The sequence below is a fragment of the Cervus elaphus genome, chromosome 22 (genome assembly GCF_910594005.1).
Source record: "Cervus elaphus chromosome 22, mCerEla1.1, whole genome shotgun sequence".
In the NCBI taxonomy this organism is placed as follows: domain Eukaryota; kingdom Metazoa; phylum Chordata; class Mammalia; order Artiodactyla; family Cervidae; genus Cervus; species Cervus elaphus.
The window spans coordinates 15,307,943-15,335,206 of NC_057836.1; the positions used below are offsets into that span (position 1 = coordinate 15,307,943).

At 46.2% G+C, this 27,264-nt stretch overlaps 1 protein-coding gene across 2 annotated transcripts in view; it reads right to left on the reverse strand.

Annotated features, from left to right (window-relative positions):
* ANO2 (anoctamin 2) overlaps positions 1-27,264 on the reverse strand; it is a 336,156-nt gene that overhangs the window by 128,530 nt on the left and 180,362 nt on the right. For both annotated transcript variants that reach the window (XM_043882141.1, XM_043882142.1), the window contains exon 14: positions 20,824-20,934. In XM_043882141.1, coding sequence (XP_043738076.1) covers positions 20,824-20,934 — 111 coding nt within the window. The remainder of the gene's footprint in view (positions 1-20,823; positions 20,935-27,264) is intronic.

The window sequence follows — 27,264 nt, forward strand, 5'->3', positions numbered from 1 at the left end:
TCAGGAAGATCCCCTGGAGAAGGAACAGCAACCCACTCCAGTATTCTTGCCTGGGAAATCCCATAGACAGAGGAACCTGGCAGGCTACAGTCCATGGGGTCGCAAAAGAGTCGGACATGACTAAACAACAACAAAGATGGGAAGACCTCCAGGAAAGCCTGAGAAAACAGACGCTTTGCTTCCAGGATGCTGGGCCAGTGGGTAACGGGTGATTGCAGGGGGGGACACGCCCAGCTCCTGTTGGCTACAGGGGCTCCTCCGAGATGCTAATGCTGTTGTCCCTTCTGCAAACAGAAGGCAGCCTGGCACTCAGGACTCTTCTCCGTCAGGGACCAAGAGCAGAGATGACCTGGAACACTTAAGCCTTTTGTAAATAGTTTACCCAGCATTACGAATACATTGCATTCTCCCTTTTCCAAATGAACAGTTGGATTTTATACGTTCTCTCATATAAACAGTCTTGTTAATGTGGGTCAGGAAAGGAGGCCTCAGAGAGAGACGACAGTCGTGAAACAGGAGCTAGAAGTCTCTTGCCAGATTCTTTTCACATCCACCTCACATAACCAAAAATGAAACCCTCTAAACCACAGAAGCCTCATGTTTCCAAAGGATGTGAGATAGTCAAAGACGACTGTATCTCTCCAGGCCTACAGAGAATATATAGCACATAGATGTTGCTACTCACTAAGTCATGCCCAACTCTTTTGCAACCCCATGGGCTGTAGCCTACCAGGCTCCTCCATCCATAAGATTTCCCAGACAAGAATACTAGAGTGGGTTGCCATTCCCTTCTCCAGGGGATCTTCCCAACCCAGAGATTGAGCCCAAGTCTCCTGCATTGGCAGGCAGATTCTTTACCACTGAGCCACCAGGGAAGCCCGCGGCACATAGTAGGACCACTTTAATCATTTGTAGACTGATTAACGAGTGGGATTTTGGGACTCAGAGGGCAAATTCTAACCACAAGCAGATAGAGAAAATCGGGAAGTCAAGAATTATGTTCTTATCCATCCTTTCTAAAGAAAAAAAAAAATTAACTGAGGCTTAGAGTATAAAAGTTGCAGGTCTCATAAATGCAGGGCACTTCGTTTACTGATGAAGTTCTGCAAACGAGCCCCTCCCATGAAAGCCAAGCTCTCATCTGAAATCTGGGGAATGCAGGCAGTGCCCAGACATGCTCAGAAACATTCAACTGCTCCCTCTCCGCCATTCGGTAACTTTTAAAAAATGTGCACGTAATCATCACACTCGAGACCATATACATTAGAAGGCAGGTGAACGAGTCTGGGCTTCTCCCCGTGATCTGTCATACTCCAAGGCCTTCCTCTGGGGATTGCTTGAACTCAATTAGCCTAAAATTGTACTTCTAACCCGAACCAAACTGCAGAAACAGGTTCCTTCAGCTGGATGGGCTTCCCAGAGGTTGTCCAAGTTTCTGCCTCTAAACCTGCCTGTATCAGCTCGAGCCAAAGAAAATGACCTACCGACAGCCTGTAGGTAGTTATTTCTTAATGCTTTTTAAAGATATTTTTGATGTGGACCATTTTTAAAGTCTTTATTGAATTTTTTTTTTTTTTTTTACAATATTGCTTCTGCTTTATGTTTTGACTTTTTGGCCTCCAGGCATGTGGGATCTCAGCTCCCTGACCAAGGATCAAACCTACTCCCTCTGCCTTGGAAGGCAAAGTCTTAACCACTGAAGCACCAGGGAAATCCCAGTAATTTCTTTTTTATTATTATTTTTACAATCTCGTGTTGGTTTCTGTCATACAACACGCATCAACCATTGTTATCCATTTAGCCTCTCCCTCCTGAGCCTTCCTCCCCTCCCCCTATCCCATCCCTCCAGGTCATCACATGGCACCAGACTGGGCCCCTTGTGCCATATAGCAACTTCTCACCAGCTATCCATCTTACACCTGACAGTGTATCTATGTTGATGCTACAGGGTCATGCTGGGATGCAGCCAGGCTAGGAGCCAAAGACACAAGGTCCAAGAGAAGAGAAATCTCTGAGATTTCATCTTGAGAGGCAGGAATATCAATTAATGCTTATCAATGTCTCTGGGAAACTCCCTTCTAGGAGGGCATGTAGCAGATGCGACAGGGCTGCAGTGGATGGAACTGGGCTCCCAAACCATACATCCAGGTCCTAACCCCCAGAACCTGCGAATGGGACTTGGCTTGGAAAAGGGTCTTCGCAGATGAAACTAAGTTAAGGCTCTTGCAATGAGCTCATCCTTGGATTAGTGTGGGGACCTAAGTCCAATGACCAGTGTCCTTCTAAGAGACACACGCAGGGGACAAGGGCAAATGAAGACACAGGTGGGGACTGGAGTGATGTGGCCACAAGCCCAGGACTGCCTGGCACCACCAAAAGCTGGAGGAGGCAGGAAGGATTCTCCCTGAGATCCTTTGGGGGGAGTATGGCCCTGCCGATACCTTCGTTTGGACTTCCGGCCTCTTGAACCAGGAGAAAATACACTTTGGCTGTTTTAAGCACCCCACCCCACCCCCCAGGTTGTCCTCGTTTGGTACAGCGACCCTAAGATATGAATGGAGCTTGCCCAATGTCTCAGCGGTAAAGGACCCACCTGCCAATGCAGGAGACCCGGGTTCAATCCCTGAGTCAGGAAGATCCTCTGGAGGAGGAAATGGCAACCCACTCCAGTATTCTTGCCTGGAGAATCCCATGGACAGAGGAGCCTGGAGGGCTACAGTCCATGGGGTGCAAAGACTCAGACACAACTGAGTGACTACAACAACTACCAACCACCAAGCCTTCTGGTTGAGACAGCTGAGTCTTTCAAAACTGGTGTCAATGACCAAGAGGAAAACATTTGCACTTATTTTGTTTTACTTTTTAACTTATTTTTGTAACCCAAAGATATAGGTACTAAATAAACATTGGTGTTTAAAGGTCTCTTTGGGCCTCAAAGCATTTTAACATTCCTTGCAGAAAGCAAGGCACCGGTCCCATTTGGGGCATCTCTGGCAGGCAGTTAAGGGGATGTTTGATCCCTGGGCTCCGAGCGCCAACGTTAAAACCAATGCGGTGACAACGCACGAAACAAACAGCCGAAGGGGCCAGTGCAAAAAGGGAGGGTTTATGGAGTTTCCTGGAAGAAAGATGGAAGATGACCCACAAGGGGTCTGGGGGGACGGGATCCTGGCTTGTTTACAGAACTGTTGTTCCCACCTTCCCTCTGTGTGACTCACGCTAAAGCAGTCCAACCACCTTCCAGATTTCAAACTGCCAAACTCCTCTGCTGGATCCAAAACAAGGGTGATCAGACTGAATTGTTCTTCCACCATCCACGATACAGGCTGAAAAAGCCTGGGGGCCGGGCCCCCCACCACCACCACAACCCTTCTTATCAGGGCTCAGCGGACTCAGAGACACGGGTCTCGTTTTCCCAGGGACCCATCTCAGGCCCTCTGTCTGTCTGCCAGCTCCCAGCTTCTGCCAGAGACAGGAGACGGGGGAGAGATGCTAAAGCCAGAAGAAATGAGATCTCATATTGGGATGTGGCCCAGAGCCTGCTGACTTTGAGGGACCTCCCTGCTTCTCGCAGGCTCGCCAAAGTTCTGGTCCTTTCTCTTCCCTTCCCCACGCAGTGCCTTATCCGGCACTCTACTGGATCACGCCAGAGTGAACCTGAATGGGTGAAGGCTTAAAAAACACAGCATCATTTTAGCCAAGTTCACACCAATCCCCAACCTCTGCTCATGTGTCCAAAGCTCTGAGTCCAAAGGGAAGTCAAAAAGGAACCTCAGACAAGGGCTCGCTCCACATCTTGCTGCTCAAACCTGTCCTTAGGAAAGGACAGAAAAAGCAAGGGGGCTGACTCCAGGCCCTCCAAGCAAAGCTGAGGCCATGGCAGCTGGGGGCCCCAGGCCTGAGAAACAACTGCCAGCCCCCAGGGCTGACCAGCTTGGTGCTACTGCCAGCTTTGTTTCTACCCGGGCCTCCAGAGACCTAGAAATATCCCCCCAAATCCATTTATAGGATAAAAACTAAAATATATGGAGAATGGGGTTTTTTTTATTTCTTTCTGTTTTCCATGTCTTTTTTTTTTTTTTTGGTGGCCACACCTCTCAGCTTGTGGGATCTTAGCTCCTCACCCAGGGATTGAAGCCAGGCCCTCTGCAGTGGAAGCCCAGAGTCCTAATCACTGTGCTGCCAGGGAATTCCCAAGAATGGTTATCATATAGTGCTCCCTGGTATCCATGTATGTATGTATGTATGTGCTCAGCCATGTCTGACTCTTTGCAACTCTATGGACTGCCGTCCATCAGGTTCTTCTGTTCATGGAATTTTGCAGGCAAGAATAACTGGAGTGTGGTGCCATTTTCCACTCCAGTGTATCTTCCCAACCCAGGGATCAAACCCACGTCTCTTAAGTCTCCTGCATTGGCAGGTAGAGTCTTTACCACTAGCACCACTTGGGCAGCCCTCTGTTATGCTTGAGTGGCACCTATGGTCCTTCCTCCTTCTCCTCCTTCCCCTCCTTTCCTCTCTTCTAGTCTAATGAGATCGATTTATTTTAATTCTGAATAAGAATTTACGTTTTTCAAGTGTCAAAGGAGCCCAGTTGAGGAAGATGGCAGCATGAAGTCCCAGGAAGCCACTCTCCTACACTACGTGTGGTTGGAAACACAAAGACAGGGGAGGCACCAGAGGCGGTCCACACCCAAAGAGCCCTGTCAGGTCAGTGTGGGGGCTAATACTGCATCTCTGTGAGTCACTGAGAGGGTGTGAAAGTCCACCCTCAATATCACAGGGAGACACCGTGACAGTTGATGGAAATGAAAAATGGCACAAAAGTGAAGAATATTGTGCTAAAGTATTTATCAAGGGCTCTTCTATGGATTAACAGTATTTTCCATAGGTCAATGCTGCTTGTATGTACATGTTAGAAAGTTGGAAGAAAAAAAAAATCGTCATTTCACAAGAAGGAAACCTTTCCCTTTCTCGGAAGTCAGAGTGACCCTACTTGCCCTCTAAATTGCTTCCAGAAGTTCAAGTTATCAAAAGGAGTTTCATGCTTTTTTTTTTTTTTTTGGTGGATCATTTACCAACCGGGACACATTTCCTCTTGGAGTTAAAACCGTAGCTTACAATTTGTCTCACTGATTCTCCTGCCAAAACCTGGCCTTAGTTCAACTGATGAAATATCTTCATTGCATAAGCCACTCATGATCCATCCATTGCTCCAGAATCATTTTTCCACCTTAGCATCGGGGTCAGAATATGTGACCAGCTTCAGTGTTTGATAGAATGAACACCCATCCATTCCCAGCATGTGAGGAATGGCTCCCTGAACAGAACCAGACCCCAGAGCCTATGCTCCAGAACATTTGCTCTCCCCACCACACATGCAAGAAGAACAGAGGCTTCCTGCTCTCCCAGAGGGGTACCTGATTGATGGGTGAGTTCTAGGATGTGAATTAAGTGACCTTCTCCAGTCTCATGCACAGTGAATGACCGAGCAGTTTTACGATAAAACTGCTTCTATGATCATGTGCCAAGGGCAGCATCTATATTGCTTCCTCAGCCAGCACTAAAGCAAGTGCAATTAGGAACCCGGGAGCAAAGATCCTGAACTTCCAGTAACATCTCTTACTGACAGAGCCTGCCTGAAATAACCCCAACCCTCCTCCTCCTGAAATAATGAGCACAAGTATGCCCATCATATGCTCAACCACAGGGTAAAGACTTAGGAAATCTTTAATATATTCATATGATGTATTAATTCTAATAACTCAAATTTCAGGGGAAAATTATAAGTGTGTTTATCCTATGTTAATTACAGTGTAAGGAAGGGCTACGGCTTCCCAGGTCTCGCAGCGGTAAAGAATCTACCTGCCAATGAAGGAGACTCTGGAAACATGGGTTTGATCCCCGGGTCAGGAAGATCCCCTAGAGTACGAAATGGCAACCTGCTCCATTATCCTTGCCTGGAAATCTTATGGACAGGAGAGCTTGGCAGGCTACAGTCCATGGGGTCGCAGAGAGTTAGACACGACTAAGCATAGTACAGTGGCAAGGAAGGGCTAAGAAAACTATAATGCATCCGTATAATGGAATCTATGCTCAGAACAGTATTTAATAAGGTTGAGACTTGTTCTCAGACCAAGTGACAAGAATAACACAAAATTAAATATACAGCCTGTATTTTTTTCAACCATGTGACAATACATATTAAAAGGAGGTTATAAAAGTTTTTCTGGGAGATGAAAAATTGGATGAATTGTTTATATTCTTTATACCCTCCTTCTTCAACTGTCTACATTTAGCATATACTACTTGTATATACTGAGAAAATGAAAGTTACTTAATTTGACCAAGACATGGTTTGAGGGGGCTGGTGATGAAAGCACTGGAGGAGGAGGTGCTGAGGTGGAAGGTGACCAGGCATCCCTAGAGTTACCATGCTCACTGCTGACCCCCGGCCCCCAGTCACGACACTTCAGGCACTGGGGGGCTGGAAGGGTCCAGAGTGGTCTCCGACTCCACCCAGGACCCCACAGTCCAAACCCTCTGGTTCTGAGTGAGATCTTTCATGACTCACTACAGGCCGCTGGGCTGGTCACTTGCCTTAAAATAATCCAGCTGGCAAAGCACACAGCGTGGTCGGGAGGATTAATTCATTCATGTTTATAGACAAGCTCTCTGAGATTCCTGGATGGGAGTTGCCCCACGCTAAGTAGTGTGAATATTCGGCTGAGTAGATTTCCAGGGCAAGCTTCCCACCGCAAATTCTCTAAACTTGATGCAGATGCCCAAATTCAGAGTGAAATTTATGGAAATTGGCCGATAGACCGCGCACCATAATAATAAAAATGAATCGGAGGTCAGCTGTCTACAGTGAACTGAATACCGCCATAACTGGCCTTCCTGGGGGACCAGGAGGTTGGATAGAATGGGTCAGTGTTGGGCAAACTCTGGGCCACTGATGAGCAGGATGTCTTGGCCCTGGGTGGGTATTAACCCTTCCAGGGTTATGTACTATGACTATACCATAGGGATGCAAATGGTCAAAATGTGCTGTGGAAATCCTTAGTACACGCCTACTGGCCCCAGACCCAGTAAAAGTAAAATCATGATGCAGAAAAACCTAGATGTGGCATTGCTGGGAAAGCATGCGTATTTTTGAAGAAAATTCACAGCAGCGGCTCCCAGATGAGGAACTGACTTTGGACAACCTGTGGGTGAGGAATGACTCGTAGGATGACCTGGCCCTTCGCAAAAGCCAGCACTTAGTCCAAGCTGCTGCTGTGGCCAGCTTCCAACACTGGGAAAGACGCTGATCACTGTGAGGACCATGAGGTAGCTGCAAGGAGGCCTAGAGGCCTGGGATACTCTTCTTCCTTCTCCCACCTCCGCCCAGTTGGAGGACAGATACTGCTTATTTGTCAGAGAAAATGGAAAGCCCGAGTTAGCCCAGAAGATACGGAACTGCATTTCAGAGGCTCTCTTCTGACCACACCTTTGGGATTTCAGCTGAAAGCCCAGAAATGAAAAAGGCCCAAAGGGAGGTGGTTCAGGGCCCCTCCCTTCAAAGAAGTTTGTTTTGCAGAGATTACAGGGATGGAAGGATAGTGAAGTCGTGGGTCACCTCCCTCCCCACGTCACTCTGTGCCAGGCCCCTCAAAGACAGCATAAGCCGTCCAGATAAAATTAGCACCGTTTGCTTATCACTCCCATGAAAGGACCTATTTCCTTTGGCCTCTGAGTTGGCACCTTCACTGACTCCATTCCAATGTACATTTCACCTTGAACTCCAGATCCGGCCTGCTAGGGATTTGTTTTTGTTAAGTTGCTAAGTCGTGCCCGACTCTTTCTGTGACCCACCCCATGCGCAGGAACACACCAGGCTTCCCTGTCCTCCACTATCTCACGGAGTTTGCTCAAATTCATGAGTCAGTGATGCTATCTAAACAACTCATCCTCTGTCGCCCCCTTCTCCTTTTGCTTTCAATCTTTTCCAGCATCAGAGTCTTTTCCAATGAGTCAGTTCTTTGCATCAGGTGGCTAAAGTAGTGGGATGTCATTCTCACAGCAAGTAGTAGCCTATGAATACTAAGTACACCTATCGATCTGACCTTAGATGTTTTTTTAAAAAATAGAAATACAGACTACTATGTTCTTGGGCACATTATGGATTAAGTCAGATAACAAGTGACCCCAACTCAAAACTGGTAACCAAGGGAAGTGAGAACTAGCATCAGCTTTGCTCTGAACTTTCTGCACAATCAGTTCTGAAAATCTCAGTTGGGCTGCCCCATCTGAAATCATGTGGACATGTTTCTTCCCAGGAAGTCAGGAGAATGAACGAGGTATTGAACTGAAAGCATGAGGAGTTCTCAGGGTGGGGGGAGAAGGGGGCAAGGTTAGCATCTATTCAGATTGCTCTTTCTAATAATTGTTGACATTTTGTTTTGTCAAACAGATAAAAGCCAACATGTCCAAATGGCAATAACTTGGGAGAGAAAAAAAAAAAAATGCAGCATGCTCCAGGTTCTAAAACATGTCCTTCAACATGTGAGGAGATCTACCTCACTGACACAGAGTGAAAACCTAACCTTGGCCAGCCTAAGGAAGAAGGAAACAGACAAAAGGGTGCTTTCTAGATGTGAAGCTTCCTGAGCAGATCAAAAGCACAGTGAGACGCCACTCACACTGACCTCTGTGGGGCTTCGTTACCTGTTCAGCTTGTCAGCAACCCTGACACCTTTCGAATTAACTTTCCCTGAATGATACACCCTCTACTGAATTCCTGGGCTTCTGATTTTCTGACTAGATCTTATCTGAGGCACTTTAGGACCTAGAACCCTGATACTGCGGCGTCTGCTCCAAGTTTCTCTGAGCCTTACTATGGACTAGAGAGGTCCAACTTCAACTGCCAGCCTCTAGAGTGCTTTGTCTGAAGGCTTTTTTTGGTGGCCCAAGCCTTTTCTGCTCATGTGCATGTTCAAAGCAGGCCAGAAGTGCAGGGGAATTTACATGTGTGTGTGTGCACGCACACACACACGGAGCATCCCTCAGCGGTGACTGATGGAACAAGCAGATCCCCAGCTTCTCATCCCTCAGTCAGTAGAACTATAAAGCGCAGGTTCCAGACCAGCTCCCAGAATTTCCCAGCTGAATGATGCATCAGCTGCCCAGAGTGGTAAGTAACTTGGCTGATGCTGTGCCCTTTGTTGGGGGTCTTTTCTTCTCTGTCACTGTCCCACCCTGCTACCTGGGTCTTCCCACTCCCAAATAAATTTTGCATGTGAATCACTGTCTCAGGATCTGTATCTGAAGAAACCTAAAGAAAGGGCCATTTTTCTCCTAAGTTCCTTTATCTTCGTGAAAGTTAAGAAAGTAACATCTAGAAGACCACTGCATCTGCTGGGCGATGGGACAGGTGCTGTGTGGAGGCCCCTGCTAGCCAGCTGGAGCCTGGCTGCCAGGCCTGGGTGGTGGAGAGAGAGGCAGACCCCTTCGACCTCACCAGCTCATGAGATCGTTGCAGCAAGAGCACAATCTGGAAGCCACTCCACCCACCAAAGAGCCCTCCCACCCGTTTTCTCTGAAAGCTTCTTTCTGGAAGGCCTTGTCAAAGATTCGCAAAGGAGTCAAGACACCCTTGACTCTGGAAGAATTTATTAAACCGACACTTTTGATTTTTCTGGCACACGAAGGGAGAGAGAGCGAAGGAACCTGACGGGCTTGTGTGCGCTTCCAGTGAATTCTAGGGACGTGAAATAATGACCTTGGCCCGGGCAGCAGAAGACAAATTTAATTTACGTGCTTCAGGCCGTATATGGAAAAATCATTTAGATGAAAAAAGAAAACTCCAAACTGCAAGTCACTCGTGGCAAACATCACACATCCCAGCGGTATGCGCTGGCCCCCGTGAGTGACTCTGCTGTTCCAGGGCTCCCCAGCCTTGCACATATTTGGGCCTTGTGTTTTCCATGAAGGTCTGGTCTGAAATACCATCGTGACTGTGCCCAGCCTTAGCTCTGAGGCAGACCCACTGCTCCTCCCCACCCCCTGACCCGGCCCCCACTGTGCCCTCATTTCCCAGGCGGCCTGTCTCTCTGCTGCTTCTTCTCCATAACCCAGACCTCGGCACTCTCCTTATTTGTAACATCTTAATATAGATGCAAACCAGCAGAAATGTATACACAGAGCAGAGACAAAGTCTTACTGCAGCCAGGGACTTCTGCTGTCAGTTGAAGGGGGCCAGAGCCCTCTGCATCCGATGGCCCGGGCCACCCGAGGAGTGTCTTGCTGGGATGGATAATTCACAGGCTCCACGAAGTGAGATGTTTATGAGCATGTTCTATGCTCCTCTGGCACACCGATCCATGAAGCCCGAGCCACCCAGAGACTGCTAAGTACAGCAAAGTCTTCCGGATAAGGAGTTGTTGGGTTTACCTTTAAATCTCATGGATTTTAAAGGTTGTCCAGTCAGAAACCGTCAGGCCCCTCCAAACCCAACCCACCACCCATACAGAAATACACACACAGGCACCTATATACACACATATACACAGAGACAGATAGGAACAGAGTGAGATAGAGACAGAGAAATAGAGACACAGAGGGAAGATGCTGGGGTGCAGCCCCTCTGTGGCCCAGGAGAGGAGTAGGTGGGGAGCCCAGAAACAAGCCTGGAAGAAGCCAGCCTGCCTGGCATGACCTTTGCATACACTTTGTCACCGACTGCTGCCCCCCAGATAAATCCTTGCTTCCTTGAAATTCACCATTTATCTTTTTACGGGTGTCCCTGGTGGCTCAGTGGTAAAGAATTCACCTGCCAATGCAGGAGAATGTGGGTTTGAGCCCTGATCCGCTAAGATCTCCTGGAGAAGGAGACAGCAACCCACTCCAGTATTCTTGCTTAAGAAATCCCATGGACAGAGGAGCCTGGTGGGCTACAGCCCATGGGGTTGCAGAGAGCCGGACATGACTGCACGCACACACTTAGTTATCTGTTTAAAACCCTCCACCCTCGGTCACGTCCTCTACTCTCAAGCCTCTGTGGACGGGAAGCCCTTACCCACAAGGGTCCCCAAAAGTTCTCAGTTCCCTGAACCTTTCACAGCTCCATCATGTTCACAGGATGCTCCGCGACTGAAAAAAAAAAGACTTAAAGGTTACACTTAATGAGGATTTAAGTCCCTTTAACTTAATTAGTATTTCTGTCCTAACAGCCTAGTAGCCATTTAGGAAAAAATACACAATAATTGAAAGAAAAACATTTTTATTTCATTCTTCACCCTAATTATTTGCTAAAAGGATGCATCTACCTATGGGACACCAGGCTCCTCCCTGCCAGGAATCCTGTTGGTCCTGACACTTGCAGCTTCTGTTTCACAATAAATCTGTGCTGGAGCTCTGCTGCCGTCACAGCAGACCCAGCTTCTCAAAGACCTGGTGACACTGACCGGCATGTCTTTTGGTTTAGCACTGATCCTACTGGGGTAGTGGCCCCGCTAGTGTCTGACAGATCCCAGGTATTGTTGGGGCGCCCTCAAAGATGTTTAAAAACGCCATGACTTCTGTGTGTTCCCTGTGGCATCCTGGGGTGCCCTGGGGAGCACAGTTTGGAAAACATAGTCTTCCTGTCTTAAGAAACTTTCTTGACGTAATGAGAAAACTGGTTCATGGCTCTCTCCTGAGACAGAGACAGAGAGAGAGAGTGTGTGTGAATGTGTGTGTGTGTGTGCGTGCCTGTGTGCAATTAAATTGGTATTTCCAGAAACAGCCTGGGTTCCAGCCTCACCTCAGCTCCTTGCTATTTGACACTTCAGCCAACTGAGCCCCTTTCTGTTCCCAGAGTTTCCCTTCGCCAACCAGGAACCTCCATTTTTTTCTTTTTTTAGGTGACAATACAAAATATTTATTTTCAGCAAAAAAAAAAAAATATATATATATATAATGGTAAATATTGTTGACAAGGAAATGTATCTCATGAAGATTAACAATACTTAGCATTTTAATATTAATACCACATAAACTAGTTCAGTTTTAAAAGTTCTAATCCCATGTACCCAACGAGGAATCTTCTTAATCCCTAAGACAAGTCTGGGAGAACTGTGGGAGAGGTATTATTATGATTTTTTTGACCCGCCAACAGTCATTCGATATCTAGTGCCTTCAAAAGAGAGCCCAAGGGAACTCCGTTCCACAGGACTTTCTGGTAGATGCCTCTGTCCCCGAGTGAGAGCCCAGACGGGACCCCAGCTCTGACTACTCCCGGCTTCCTCTTGCTGTCATCCCAGCCTCCCAGCCCAGGCCTTCAACAATGCATAATTTATTCCACATGTTTGTTTGTTGCGCCTGCCAGAGGCATCTGCCGTAAATGTTTCAATACTTCAACTTTAGATGAGTTTTCTTTTGAAATAATTGTCCCCAGGGTGGTGTGCTGAGCAGTAAATTAACACCTGTCCATCCATAGGCCTCCTCTTGGCGACTATTCCCCATAAAACATTCATTAAATGTCAGCGTCGCAGGCAGTGCCAGGCCGCGGCGAGCCAGGTACCCACACCCACCTTGGATAAACAGTTGGGTGACGACAAGTCCTGCGAGGTAAACTCCTGGGATGAGTTCAATGGGGTTTTAAGATTCTCCTAGGGACAGGTTTGTAGCAGACTTTCACCACCTACCGTGCCATTTCCCCAGCTTGCCACATGCTCCCTGCTCCTTGACACAGAAATATTACATGTTTTTCCTTCCTCATGGAAGCCTTCAGGTCTGACCCCACCTGAGTCACTCTCATGGCACTGTCTCACACACACACAGACACACACTCACAGGTGCTCACACCACAGCCCACCCTCCCTGCTCACATGAATGTCCTCAACGGCCCGGGAACTGTCAGAGTCCCCGATGACTTGCGGATTCTTGCCTTAATGTCAGTGGTCAGAATTCTCATGCTTTCTGCCAAATTTTTATTTCTAGTCCCAACAGCCTCTCAACTCCCCAATAAGAGGACTTGGCTTAAGTGACCGATCAGCGGCTAGTAGGTCCCAAAGTGATGCCGACTTATGACTGGACCTCTGGGCCTGTCCTGTGCCACTTGACCCTCGGACCTACCCTCCAATGTCCCCTTCCTCTGCTCGCTGTTGCCGAGTGCTGAGCCCTAATTATCTCCCGGAATAATCCATCACCTGATCTGTGGTTGTATTTGGCCAACAGGGGGCACTGGCGGTCGACTCAGAGGCAGGCGGGGGACATTGTCTTCCTCTATCTGCATCTCCAGGAAGGGCTGCACCTCCTGCAAGGTGCCAGCACCCGCAGGGTTTGGTGAGACCACCTCCTTCCTGGTCCTTCCAGCCCTAAGAGTGGGAGCAGTCCCCTCCTGTTGTTAACCTCTGCTCTGCCTCACCAGCCCCTGCTTGCCTCAATTTCCACTATTTCTAAAAGATCCGCAGAATCAGAGCTACAGTTTTTCCAATAGTCATGTACAGATGTGTGAGTTAGACTGTAAAGAAGGTTGAGCACCGAAGAACTGATGCTTTTGAACTGTGGTGCTGGAGAAGACTCTTGAGAGTCCCTTGGACAGTAGGAAATTAAACAAATCAATCCTAAGGACTGGTGCTGAAGCTGTAGCTCCAATACTTTGGACCCCTGATGCAAAGAGCCAACTCATTGGAAAAGACTCTGATGCTGGGAAAGACTGAGGGCAGGAGGAGAAGAGGGCGACCGAGGATGAGATGGTTGGATGGCATTACTGACTCAACAGACATGAGTTTGAGCAGACTCAAGGAGATAGTGAGGACAGGGAAGCCTGGCATGCTACAGTTCATGGGGTTGCAAAAAGTTGGACATGACTTAGGGACTGAACAACAACAGCTCCACCTTTATAATTAGTTCCTGGGATTATTTTCCTTCTCTTGAACTATGCAGCAGGCCTTCTGCTTTCTGATGGCATTCTCACTAGTAGGAAGTTTATTACAAGAAAGAAGGTGGGACTGGGATAAGAAGGGTCAGGGGTGGGAGGCAGAGACCAGGACCTTCCCCCAATCCCAGCAGCCACAGTATCTCGCCAGCTTTCTCAAGTTAGAGCTTTATCATCTCGTGTGAACAGAGAAAAATCTTGCCCTGGAGGGAAACTTGAGGAAAACTGCAAATCTGTCCAGGATAGACTATCCCAGAAAAGAGTCCAATAGTCCAAGAGAAAAAAAAAAAAAATGAAGCAAGCTTTTTATGAGAAGTTCCAGCTCCATATTCTTCCTGGGAAACACAATATATCTCTGAGTTTATAGTCATGAATCCTCTCCACAGTCGGTTGAACTTCTTGCTGAAAATGGAGCTAAGTCTACTCACTGTTGTCCTCAGTGGAAATATGGCATCAGCCCAGCAAAGCTGGCACAAAACCACAAAGGAAAAGCAGGGCCTCTGGTTGTCTTGTACTCATATTTCCAACAAACACCTCATTCCTTCCTGCCTTTAGAATAAGAAAGAAGAACCTCAAGCATGATTCTTCAGGAATGTCTGAGGATCTGTTGAGAGCAAAGGTTCTAAAGGCAGAGGAGCACAAGAATCAAAAGCATTGTTCTTTTATTCTCGTTACTCCAGGAGCTAGGTCAAAAAAGATCCGGTACAATGAGGTATCAGCTCACACTAGTCAGAATGGCCATCATCAAAAAAAATCTACAACCAAACAATAAATGCTGAGAGGGTGTGGAGAGAAGGGAACCCTCCTACACTGTTGGTGACAATGGTAACTGATACAGCCACTGTGTAGAACAGTATTATGGTGGTTCCTTAAAAAAACTAAAAATAGAACTACTATAAGTGAAGTCACTCAGTCACGTCTGACCCTTTGTGACCCCATGGACTATAGCCTACCAGACTCCTCTGTCCGGCCATGGGATTTTCCAGGCAACAGGACTGGAGTGGGTTGCCATTTCCTTCTCCAGGGGATCTTCCCGACCCAAGGATCGATCCCTGGTCTCTTGCTTTGTAGGCAGACGCTTTTACTGTTGAGCCACCAGGGAACTACTATATGACTCAGCAATTCCACTCCTGGGCATATACTCTGAGAAAAGCATAATTCAAAAAGACACATGCACCCCAATGTTCGTTTTAGCACTATTTGCAATAGCTAGGACATGGAAGCAACCTAAATGTCTATCAACAGCTGAATGGATAACGAAGATGTAGTATGTATACACATCGGAATATTACTCAACTATTAAAAGGAATGAAATTGTGTCATTTGTAGAGACGTGGAAGGACCTAGACAAGGTCACACAGAGTGAAGTAAGTCAAGAAAAATAAATATCATATATTAATGCACATATGTGAAATCAAGAAAAATGGTATAAATGAATCTATTTGTAGGGCAGGAGTAGAGAAGAGATGGGGGAGAAGGAGACAGGGTGGGGAGTGGGATGATTTAGGAGACTGGGATTGACATGTAAACACTGCCATGTGTGAACAGCTGTAAAATAGACAGCTAGTGGGAAGCCATTGCACAGGGAAGTCAGCTGGGTGCTCTGCAATGACCTAGGTGGATGGGATGGAGGGTGGGTAGGATGGAGGGTGGGAGGGAGGTCCAAGAGGGAAGGGATATATGTACACATATAGTTGATTCACTTCACTATACAGCAGAAACTAACACAACATTATAAAGCAACTATATTTCAGTTTTTAAAAATAAGCATTGTTCTTAAGTTAAACCATCTGGCCATATACAAGCTTTGAGCAATTTCCTTCTTTCTAGATAAATAAGCCTCAGTTTCCTCACATACAAAATTGGAAATAATGATGGCTTTGAGACTGAAATGAAATAAAACCCGTAAAGACTTGCACAGAGCAAGCACTCCATAAATATTACTTCTAAGCTCATCACTTTACCATCTTCACTATGCCCACACTCTTGAACATCATAACAGCAGATATTAAAATAGCCAAATTACCACCACCTAAAATGAGACAGTCTGCCCCCCACAGTTATGGGCTAATGACTGACATGATCTGTCATCAGCAGAAAAAAGCAGAGGCTACAATCCAATCTCCCCACGTGACAGCTGAGGCAGAAGAGACTGCAGATGGGCTTGGCCACCTGGTGATATGTTGTGACTTCTCCTCAGGGAAGCCTATAGACAGAGTTAAAGAGCAGTGGGTCACAGTTAACAGCATACTTAATGGTGAAAGGCTAAGTTCCAAAACGAGACAAGGAAGTTGACTCTCATCACTACTACTCAACATTGTACAAGAGGGTCTTGTCAGGGCAATTACGGAGAAAAAAGGGGAGGGACGGAGGATGGAGAGAGAGACAAAATGTACCCAGGTTGGGAAAGAAAGAAGTAAAACTCTCTTCAAGATGACATGATCTTATAAATTGAAAATCCTAAGGAATCCACTAAAAACTACCAGAATTAATAAATGAGTTCCACAAAGTTGGGGGATATAAAATCAATATACAAAAATCAACTGCAGTCCTATATACTAGCAATGAACAATCCAAACTTGAAATTATTAAAACAATTACACTTGCAATTGCATGGAAAACAATAATACTATTGTAAACAAGTTTAACTAAAGATGTGTGAGAACTGTACCCTGAAAATATAAAATATTTTTGAAAGAAAGATCTAAATAAATGAAAAGATATACCATGTTCATAGATTAGAAGATTTAGCATTGTTAAAATGGTACTACAGCCTGAATTAATCTACATACTCAACTCAATCCCTATCAAAAATTCAATCTTGCTTTTTTAGAAGAAATTGACAAGCTGGTAATAACACTAATATGGAAATTCAAGACACCCAGAATTGTCAAAAATTTTGAAAAAGAAGCATAGAGTCACATTTCCAATTTCAAAACTTATTACACAGGTGCAATAATTAATTGAGATAATGTGGTATTGGCCTAAGTACAGACAAATAGGTTAATGAAATGGAACTGAGTGTCCAGAAATAAATGAACTCTTACATTTATGGTCAATTGATTTTTGATGAGGGTATGAAGATAGTTCAATGGAGAAAGTAGTCTTTTCAACAAATAGTGCCAGAAAAACTGAATATTCATGCAAAAAAATGAATTTGAACTCCTTACTTACATCATATACAAAAATTAATTCAAAGTGTATCATAAACCTAAATTTAAGAGCTAACACTGTAAAATTCTTAGAAGAATTGACAGTATATCTCTATGACACTGGATTAAGCAATGGTTTCTTAGATACAACACAAAAGCACAAGTGACAAAGACAAAACCAGACAAATTGAACTACATCAAAAACTTTCATGCAGCAACTGCATCACTAACTAAATTTTTAAAAATCCACAGAAAGGGAGAAAATATTTGTAAATCACAGTATTTGATAAGGGACTGGTATTCAAATTATGTAAATAACTCTTAACACAATAATAAAAAGAAAATTAACCCAACTTAAATAATGAGCAATGAATTTGAATAGAAATTTTTCCAAAGAATACATAAAAATTGCAAATAAGCACATGAAAAGATGTTTAACATCATTAGTCATTAGAGAAATGCTAATTCAAACCACAAGGAAATACTGCTTCACACAAGTAGGATGGATAAAATAAAAAAGATGATAACAAGTGTTGGTGAGGATGTGGAGAATTAAGAGTCTTCATGCATTGCTGCTGGCATGTGAAATGGTGCAACCACTTTGAAAAATATCACAGCAGTCCTTCAAAATGTTAAACCAGAGTTACCATATGATCCAATAATCCTACCAAAAAATGTGAAAACATATATCCACACAAAACCTGGTACACAAATGTTCATAGCAGCATTGTTCATAACAGCCAAAAAGTGAAAAGCCATCTATATGTCCATCAACTGATGGCTGTATAAATAAAATTGGATATACCCAAAATATGGAATACTATTTAGCAATAAAAAATAAAAGAAGTACTAATATAGCTACAACATGGGTGAATAATGAAAATATTCTGCTAAGTAAAAGAACAGAAATATCACATTTTGCATGATTTCATTTACACGTAAGTCCAGAATAGGCAAATGTGTTGAAACAGGAAGTAGAAAACTTGCTTCCCAGGGTATAGGGCTTCTTATTAAAATGATAAAAATACTTTAAACTTATATTGTGGGAATGACTGCACAAAACTGTGAACATACTGAAAACAACCGAACTGTTTAATTCAAATGGGTGAAGGTTATGGTCTGAGAATTATATTGCTATAAAGATGTTTTTAAAAAGGAACCTGACATCTTCAAAAAAAAAAAAAAAACTTAAGAAACAATAGGCCTTGGAGATAAGGTGGAGCTGAGTTTGACTACTAGCTCCCCCACAACTAGCTATGCGGTCTTCCATAATTTCCTCTACCATCTGAGCCTCGACAAACGGAAGGGTTTTTTTCTTTTTAAAAAAGTTTTTATTTTATGTTACAGTATAGCGGATTAACAATATTGTGATATTTTCAGGTGGACAGTGAAAGAACTCAGCCATATATATCCTTATATCCATTCTCCCCCAGACTCCCCTCACACTGAGGCTGGCATATTACATTGAGCAGAATTCTCTGTGCTTATATAGTAAATCTTCAGTTATCCATTTTAAATATAGCAGTGTGTACATGTCCATCCCCAGCTCCCTAACTATCCCTTCCCTTCCTATCCTCCCCCAACCTCCAGCAATCATAAGTTCATTCTCAAAGTCTGTGAATCTGTTCCTGTTTTGTAAATAAGTTCAGACAAATGGTAGTTTTCAGCATTCAAGAAGAAGGAATATAAGGAGAGATGAAACACACAACCTCAGGGTTACAAAGTAGGCAGAGCCAAGGTGAGCCTCTGGGATGAAAGAAGCACATCCAAAACCATCATCTAGACTTTGACTCTTGGTCCCTGTCCATTTCCCAGAAGCATATGCCTTTCCTAATTATCCCGCCCATGACATGCCCCGAGAGTCCTATTTTGCCATGGGTATTGACCTCCACTCTTCCCGGAGGCTAGAGAAACATCGCTCCCATCAGACAGCAACATGTGCTTCTCTCTTCATCTCCCACCTCTGGCTAGACTTACAGCATGAACAGAAGCACACTTCCGATAGTAACACAACGGAGGGAACACAAGTCGGGTGCTGACAATCAAATTCCCGGCCATTTTTAGCTTACACTGCTCATTTGGAAAGGTCATTTCCCTTCCAGGGCCTATAAGGCATTAGAGGCTTTGAGCTTTGCATTCTCAACAGTGTAATGAAAATAAATGTTGAATGCTGAAACATAAATGTATATATCATTCATAATGCATTCAGATGTTTTTCAATTATTCATGGTTCCTGAAAGTTATTTCACCTATCATGTATATATATCCAAGTAGTGCTTAAGTCAGTACCACAGTCTCAACGTACACAAATTCAGCTCCTCGGCATTCCCGTCTACGGAATTAAAATTAAATGAGTCAGTGGTCAATAAAAGTTACATGTGATTTCCATAAAATTACCCATTGTGTATCACCCTGGGTTGAGAAAGGGGGCTGCATGAGATTGCCAGAGTCGACAGGATACAATATGCTCGCTTTCTGATGAAGCTGGTGGTGACGATTACTCTTCCCTAAGAATGAACTCATTTTTCTCCCCAGATAATTGGTGGTCTTTGACTTACTGTTTTCTACGGAAAAATAATTCAGACAGGCCACCCCCTTTCTCTTCTAAGTCCTGTTTCTTTAAAAAAAAAAAAAAAAAGAAAGAAAGAAAGAAAGCTAACATTCTGGGCTCAAAAACACCACATTCTTCTGTATTGGTGCTTGAATAAATTTGCATGTTAAAATGAATGGTTCCAACTTAAAGAATGTAAAATTAAATAAAATTTGAATTCGAATCCAAAATGGAGAAAAGACACATGTAAAAACAACAGATTGTCTATCTCGTTGATTTTTTTTCAGGAACCAGATTAGGAAAGACATAAACACACACACACACACACACACACACACACACTTGGTTTCAAAACAGCGTGGCATGCAGAGGAGACCGGCACTGCCAAGAGGAGTCTCCCCCAAACCCCCATCTCACAGGCACTGAGAGTATTTATGGATCACAGTGTAGATTATGAAGCCCTGTTGCGATGTCTGAATGCCACCCAAAAACTCAGAAAACGACTCACAAGCCATGTTCACCATCGCCTCCCTACTTTAGAGGCCCATCCAGAGAAAATGAAATGTGAGGAATGGCGTATGAGCAGCTCAGGCAAACACAGGCTCGTGTGCCTCTGCCAGCCCTAAGAGCCATGTCTCAATTCATCCTTGAATTGCAGTTAGATGCCCAGACTGTCAGAGACAGGCCTGGGTTGGAATCCCTGATCCACACCCACCATTCATTGGCTGAGTGACCTCTGGTCAGTGTCTTAATCTGTGCACATAACTTTTTTCATTAGCTTTCATTTACAGAAAAATTGTGCCAGCTTCATAAATTTATTGCAAGAATAAAATGCGCTGAGAACAGTGTCTGGCCCGTTTGAAGAACTTGGGAAGCTATGTCACTGAGATGGTTGGTCTGGCAGTGGTTGCTATTGTTATTCACTGTATAGGTGATGAAGTCCAGAAGAACCAGGCCTGACATGGCTTCTTGCTTTTCCAACCGGGTCTCCCATTTCATCCAGACACTACCACCCAGGAAAGAGATAAATCAAGTTGTGGCAGAAGCCTGCTCCCCACGAGCTCTGCCCTCGGGACAGTGAGGGATATTATCAAGCTTTCTTTCCATCCTGTCCCACCACTGTCCGCCCTTCTTGTCCACGAAGGCATTCCCAGTGAAATGACAACAGGATCTTAAGAAATAAACAGGATGGTGAGCACCAGGCGCTAGCATCTTACCTCATCCTCAGCCTCAGTCCCACTGGTTCCCAGTTTCTGGACCACTGACTTGTTGCTCTCCTTCAGCATTTTCTCGCGAACTTTCGTTTCATACTCAGGCCTGGAATGCTCCTAAAACCCAGAGTCAAAGAGTGGTTAGTACACAGGCAAGAGCAGCCTTGGCCTGCAGGGTAGAACCAGACACTACATGGACAGTGAGTCAGGACACAGGACCAGATGCTATGGGACGAGATCTGCCCCACCACTCACAACCACCACACGACACACAACTGCCACACGACACACAACCACCACATGACACACAACTGTCACACTACACACAACTGCCATACCACAGGACCGCCAGACCACACACAACCACCACACCACACACAACCACCGCAACACATACAACCGCCACACTACACATGACCGCCACACCACAAGCGACCACCACACCACACGACTGCCATACCACACACAACCACCATACCACACACAACCGCCACACCACACATGACCACCACACTACACACGACCACCATACCACATGCAACCACCACACCACACACAACCACCGCACCACACGCGACCACCGCACCACACGCGACCGCCACACCACACGACCACCACACCACATGACCGCCATGCCACACACAACCGCCATACCACACACAATCGCCACACTACACACAACCGCTACACCACACACGACCACCACACCACACAACCACCATACCACACACAACTGCCACACCACACATGACCACCACACTACACACGACCACCATACCACATGCAACCACCATACCACACATGACTGCCACACCACACACGACCACTTCACCACACACGACCGCCAAACCACACACAACCACCACACCAATCACAACCACCACACCACACACAACCACCATACTACTCACAACCACCACACCACACGACTGCCACACCACACGCAACCACTCCACCACACACGACTGCCTCACCACATGCAACCACCCCACCACACACAACTGCCATACCACACACAACCATGAGGTGTCTAGACCAGGAAAACCAGGAACACAATGTGGCAGGAAAGGAGGACACATGACACTTGTTATCACACTGAAAACCAAACCTGAGCACGTTCCTGGGGGCAGTGCCAGTGTTGAGAAAAAAGAGAGGAAGCGTTAACAAGCAGCTGATACGGACAGCAGCCCTGAGCTGCACACAGCAGTGACCAGAGGCTGCCTCCAGTCACCCTACCATCTATCCTCAGCCTCCACTGTAAGTTTCAATAAGCGCAGTCCCAGCTGGAGAAACAGATGTGCCCCACAGCTGGATGTCAGGGCAAGGACCGAGTGTCTTCCTTGAGTTACTCTTCCACAAGCTAAAAATGGCGGCCAATAAACATCAAAACTAAAGGTAGCCACAGGGAATCTTAAAACTTATTGCCTGGACCTGTTTCCTGTTCAGTCTAGGTGAGTAACTCCCTGGCAAGTACACTGGGGTTCAGGAGACATCCCCGGGGCCACTCAGCAACACAAACCTGAACAGTGAGTCACCAGGCATGAGAAAGAGCGCCTGGCTCTTCGGAAAGACCACAGTCCCAACAACGCAGAGGCTGGGGCAGGAAGATGCATGACTGACTTCAAGAGAACTTAACGGTGTAAGTTAAATGTCCTCCTTGCAGCTTTCAAGGACCAACATCCAGGGTGTGAGGACTCCACATTCCTGCAACATTTACCGAGAACTCCCCAGGCAGGGATCCCGGAGCTGGTTCTCAGCAGACTCAGAGAACGCACATTCCCTTATCACTGCTCATGCCTCAGAGATTCCGAAAGCCAAAAAGCTAGGCTCCCAACCTGTCTCTGACTTTCCTGGGAAATGCCGTGATGCTAGAGAGGAGAAACTACACGTGTGACTTATAAGAATAACCAATATAAGAGAGAAGGAGCCATTCCAGAATTCTGAGGGCTTCCCATCATCAACCAGTCTCCAGGATGCAGTCCACCCTGAGAGGTGGGACCTTCTCTGCCTTCTGAAGCACAGGTGGCGGAGCCTCCTTCCTCTCAATAACCTAGAGTTTTATAGCTTGTACGACATGTAGTTCTTGATCACATATTTTTCTTTTATTATTTCCTAGTTGTTCTGCATGTGAGAGTCTTTACATCCTAATATAAGAATCTGCTACCTGGTCTATACAATTTTGTGCTTCTCACAGTAATTAGCACCATAGGGAGCACACAGAAATCTCTAATTGCTTGTGAAGTTCACTCCGTTTGGTCTCTCCTCTTCATCCATCCTCCAACATAGCACTTCCTAGTGTGTGTGCCAGGAGGGTTTGGGGTTAAAAAAGGATTCCAGGCTCGAACCGATTGGAAAACTCCATACAATGTGTCACCTGAGAGTCACAAGGAGCCTAATAAAAGCTCTGAAAAGGTTCTCCTGTAAAGATACCTGCTGAATATTCTTCAGCCCAGCAGGTCCCACAAAACTCCTTTCACTTCCAGCAGATAACATCCTGCAGAAATACTCTGAGAAACACAGTGTGATCTTTTCCTCCATGGCCTCTGAAATCTGGTTGCTTTTTTTCTATATGATTGCTATGGAAGATTTTAACTATAAAATGATAGCTGGGTGTTTCTGTTGAGTGCCAGAATCTGGATTCCAAAGCCCTTCAAGCAAGACTTGCTTTCACCCTGTCACCCACTGCAGGGGAGCTTCAGGCCCTTCCCTTCTGATGAGAGGAGGCTCCTGACCAGTCCCTGATTTTCCAAAGATGTGACATCACATAGAGGCATGTCCCAGTTGTGGCTGTGGCCCCCCGCACCACACTCTGGGCCCCAGTTCAGACCCCCTTCATCTGCTTAGAAAAAACCATGAGCTCTTGGCACATACACAGGAATCCAAGGCTCTGAAAGCAGTCTTAGGCTTCTCTGCTTTCCAACTGAAGCAAGGTCAGACAAGGATTCCCCTGCTTATAGTCAAGAAGGTCAGGTTACAAGATTCCTCAAAGGCAGAGAACTGGACCAATGAGCTCCCAGCCAGAGTAGAATCTAGACCCCCATGAAGGTGGCTCTGACATATCCAGCCGTGGGCAGGTCATCATTAAACATAGCCTCCCTGGATGGGTGGTCTGATGCCAAGTCACCACAAATACATAACCCTCCCACAAAGCTCTGGGAAATACTTCACAAAGCTGCTTCCATCTGGTTGATCCCTCAGGAGCTGGCCTGAAGAAAAGGCCTAGGCCAGCTCAGAACCAGTCTTTGCTGATTTATAGAAGTAAATCTGCAGATGCAATCAACAAAGGTTTCCATCCAAGAGCCATCAAGCATGTCCTGTGCTCTGAGCCCTTGGGAGCTCTTTCCAGGTTCTGAGGCTACATACAAGGTCCTTCTTCTCCAGAAGCTTATCCCCAAGTGAAGCAAGGTGACAGCAAGCAAACAAATCCACCAATAAGAAGCTGGCAGGTGGGGAATCAGAGCAGCAGGAGAAATGTCAGGCTGGCCACTTCAGAAGGGGGATTGAGGGAAGGTATGGATGTGAGAGTTGGACCATAAAGAAGGTTGAGTACCAAAGAATTGATGCCTTCAAACTGTGGTGCTGGAGAAGACTCTTGAGAGCACCTTGGACTGCAAGGAGATCAAACCAGTCAATCCTAAAGGAAATCAATTCTGAATATTCATTGGAAGGACTGATGCTGAAGTTGAACCTCTAATACTATGACCACCTGATGCAAAAAGCTGACTCACTGGAAAAGACCTTGATGCTGGGAAAGATTTAGGGCAGGAGGAAAAGGGGATGATAGAGGATGAGATGGTTGGATGGCATCACCAACTTTATGGACATGAGTTTGAGCAAACTCTGGGAGATAATGGAGGACAGGGAAGCCTGGCGTGCTGCAGTTCATGGGGTTGCAAAGCGTTGGACATGACTTAGAGACTGAACAACAGCAACAGCCATAGGAGGATAATGTTGGGACAGAAAAGCCAAGAAACAATTAGGTCAGGTGGAGACTGGCACCTTCTAGGCAGCAGAAAGAGCCAGTGCAAAGCCTGGAAGGAGCTGTGGAGAGAAGGCAGATGCAGTAGGCTGCAATTTCTGGAGGAGGAGAGGGGTGCCATGAGCTGGGCTCAGAGGGGGTTGTGTCTTATGTAATGGGAAGCCATTAGGGACAGCCTGACATAGTAGATGTGGATGGGAGAAATGGAGGGGAGGACTCTATGACCAGATAAGGCCACTCTCTGAGGGATCCCAAGGACACCTGGGGCCTGAGGGCAGAAGGTAATTGGGCAAGAGAGGCGGCCAAGATGAAGACCATCCTGCCTCAGAGCGAAGACTTGTGAGGTCTGGCAGGAGGCTCCTTCAACAGGCTCCAAAGGAGTATCTCGGGACGTCTCCGCTGGTTCCACAAGGAGGCCCCTCGGCCGGGGGCAGCTGACCCAGGAGGTGGGTTCTCCAGCTTCCTTCCCCTTTCCCCTGCTCATTTCCATGGTGTCCCATGTGGAGGGGGCACCCCAAGGGGGAGGGACAGAGGGTGGATGTCTCTGGTCTCTGTGTGAGTTAGCACCCTCCCCTCCAGCATATTTCCTAATGAAGACCACAGGAAAGAAGGCTGTCTGGGGGCTCTGTCTGTACAGCTGCCTACAGGAGGATTCCTGGGACTTGGAGATCAGAGAAACAGTTCTAACAACCTTCAAGGACTCCTGTGTCCCTCTCCCCAAAGCCCAGGTAGTATCTGCCATTCTCTTGCTCCTCATTTGAACATGGGTTAGGGCTTTCCTGGTGGCTCAGATGGTAAAGAGTCTGCCCACAATGACAGAGACCAGAGTTTGACTCCTGGGTGGGGAAAAATCCCCTGGAGAAGGAAATGGAAACCCATTTCAGTATTCTTGTCTGGGAAATACCATGGACAGAAGAGGGGGGCTAGGGGGCTACAGCTCATGAGGTCGCAAAGACACAACTGAGCAACTAACACTAAATCTGCCCCCGACACATATAAGTCCCAGGGAAGGTCACAAATACCTGCCAATCCTGCCCTCTGTGCCTCCTCATGACCTAAGGAGACAGAGCAGCAATCAAGACTCTCCCTGACCTGGCCACCAGCATGCATTTGCTGCTCTGCCCCCCAGTGCAGCCCGATCCCTTTTCCCTGCAGCCAACGACACTTCCCAGGCATCTCACTACCTCTGAGCCACACCTGAGCTTCCCCAGATCAACGGTCCTGTCAGCTGTTTCCTCCTATGGGTACCCATTCTTCCCTGTGCTGCTCATTAAAATTCAACCAGTCTCCAAAACCTTGGTTTTGTGTTGTTGTTGTTTAGTTGTGATCTGATAGACTGAAGCACACCAGGCTTCCCTGTCCTTCACTGTCTCCAAGAGTTTGCTCAAATTCATGTCCGTTGAGTCTGTGACACCATCTAACCATCTCGTCATCTGCCGCCCCCTTCTCCTTCTGCCTTCAATCTATTTTTTTTTAAAGCATTCTTTTAGGCCAGAAGTAATTTCTCTCAAACTCACTGTTGTATTCTAAATATTCAGAGACCAGAGAGCCCCTTAGCTGAATTCAGTCCTTTGAAGATGCTCGGAGACCATGTCTGTGGGAGTTCCACATCCCAAACCAGAACCTGGTCCATAGTAGTTGTTTGATGTGCATGTTCAGATTTAACTCAATTTGAAGTGTGTTTAATATCTGAGTCCAAAAATCTAAATACCTGGAAGGAAAGACACAGCTGTCCTCCCTTCTCCCAATCATGCCTGCCCCCAGTCTAGTGCACAGGGGCATATAAACAATGCTGCAGAACTGAACCACCCCCAGTAACCTCACACAGAGAGCCTGTCAGGACCAGCTCCTCGTGCCAGGGTGAACCCAGGCTTGGTCAGGCCCCTCTCAGCCTGCACAGGAGTTCCTGAAGTCAGGCCCCTCCCAAGACTTGACCATGGCTCATTGGTTAAACAGCAAACAGGAAATCCGGCTACAAGAAACAAAAATGGATTAACATCTCACTCCTGCCAGGGGCCCAGGACTGAGATTTCCAGGGCACCGAGTCTTGATAGATGCCTTTCTCCATGTGAGTGTGTTTACACATCTTCTCTACAGAGAGACTTGCTGGCTTCCTCAATGCTACTCGGAAGACACACTTGGCCTGTTTCTGGCCTCACACAGGCTTAGGTGCCAAGATGCTTCTTCTTTTTCTTGGAGACCTCAGAGTTCTGGCCTTAGGAGAAGGGAGCTGTGCCCCCACCCTCTCCCCACATCCAGCTACAGCCCTCTCCTCTCTCTTCTCCCCTCTCTCCCTCTCTGTCTCTGGAATGAAATGGAACAGGACAAAATCACCCACACAGTCCAACTCTGACAGCTCTTTCCGTGGGAAGCACAACTTTGGCCACTTTCCCCCAAGAAATGCAATTGCCTTCATTATTCTGCGTTGCTTATCTTCTTAACTAATTTGTATCCACTCTGAAGGCAGA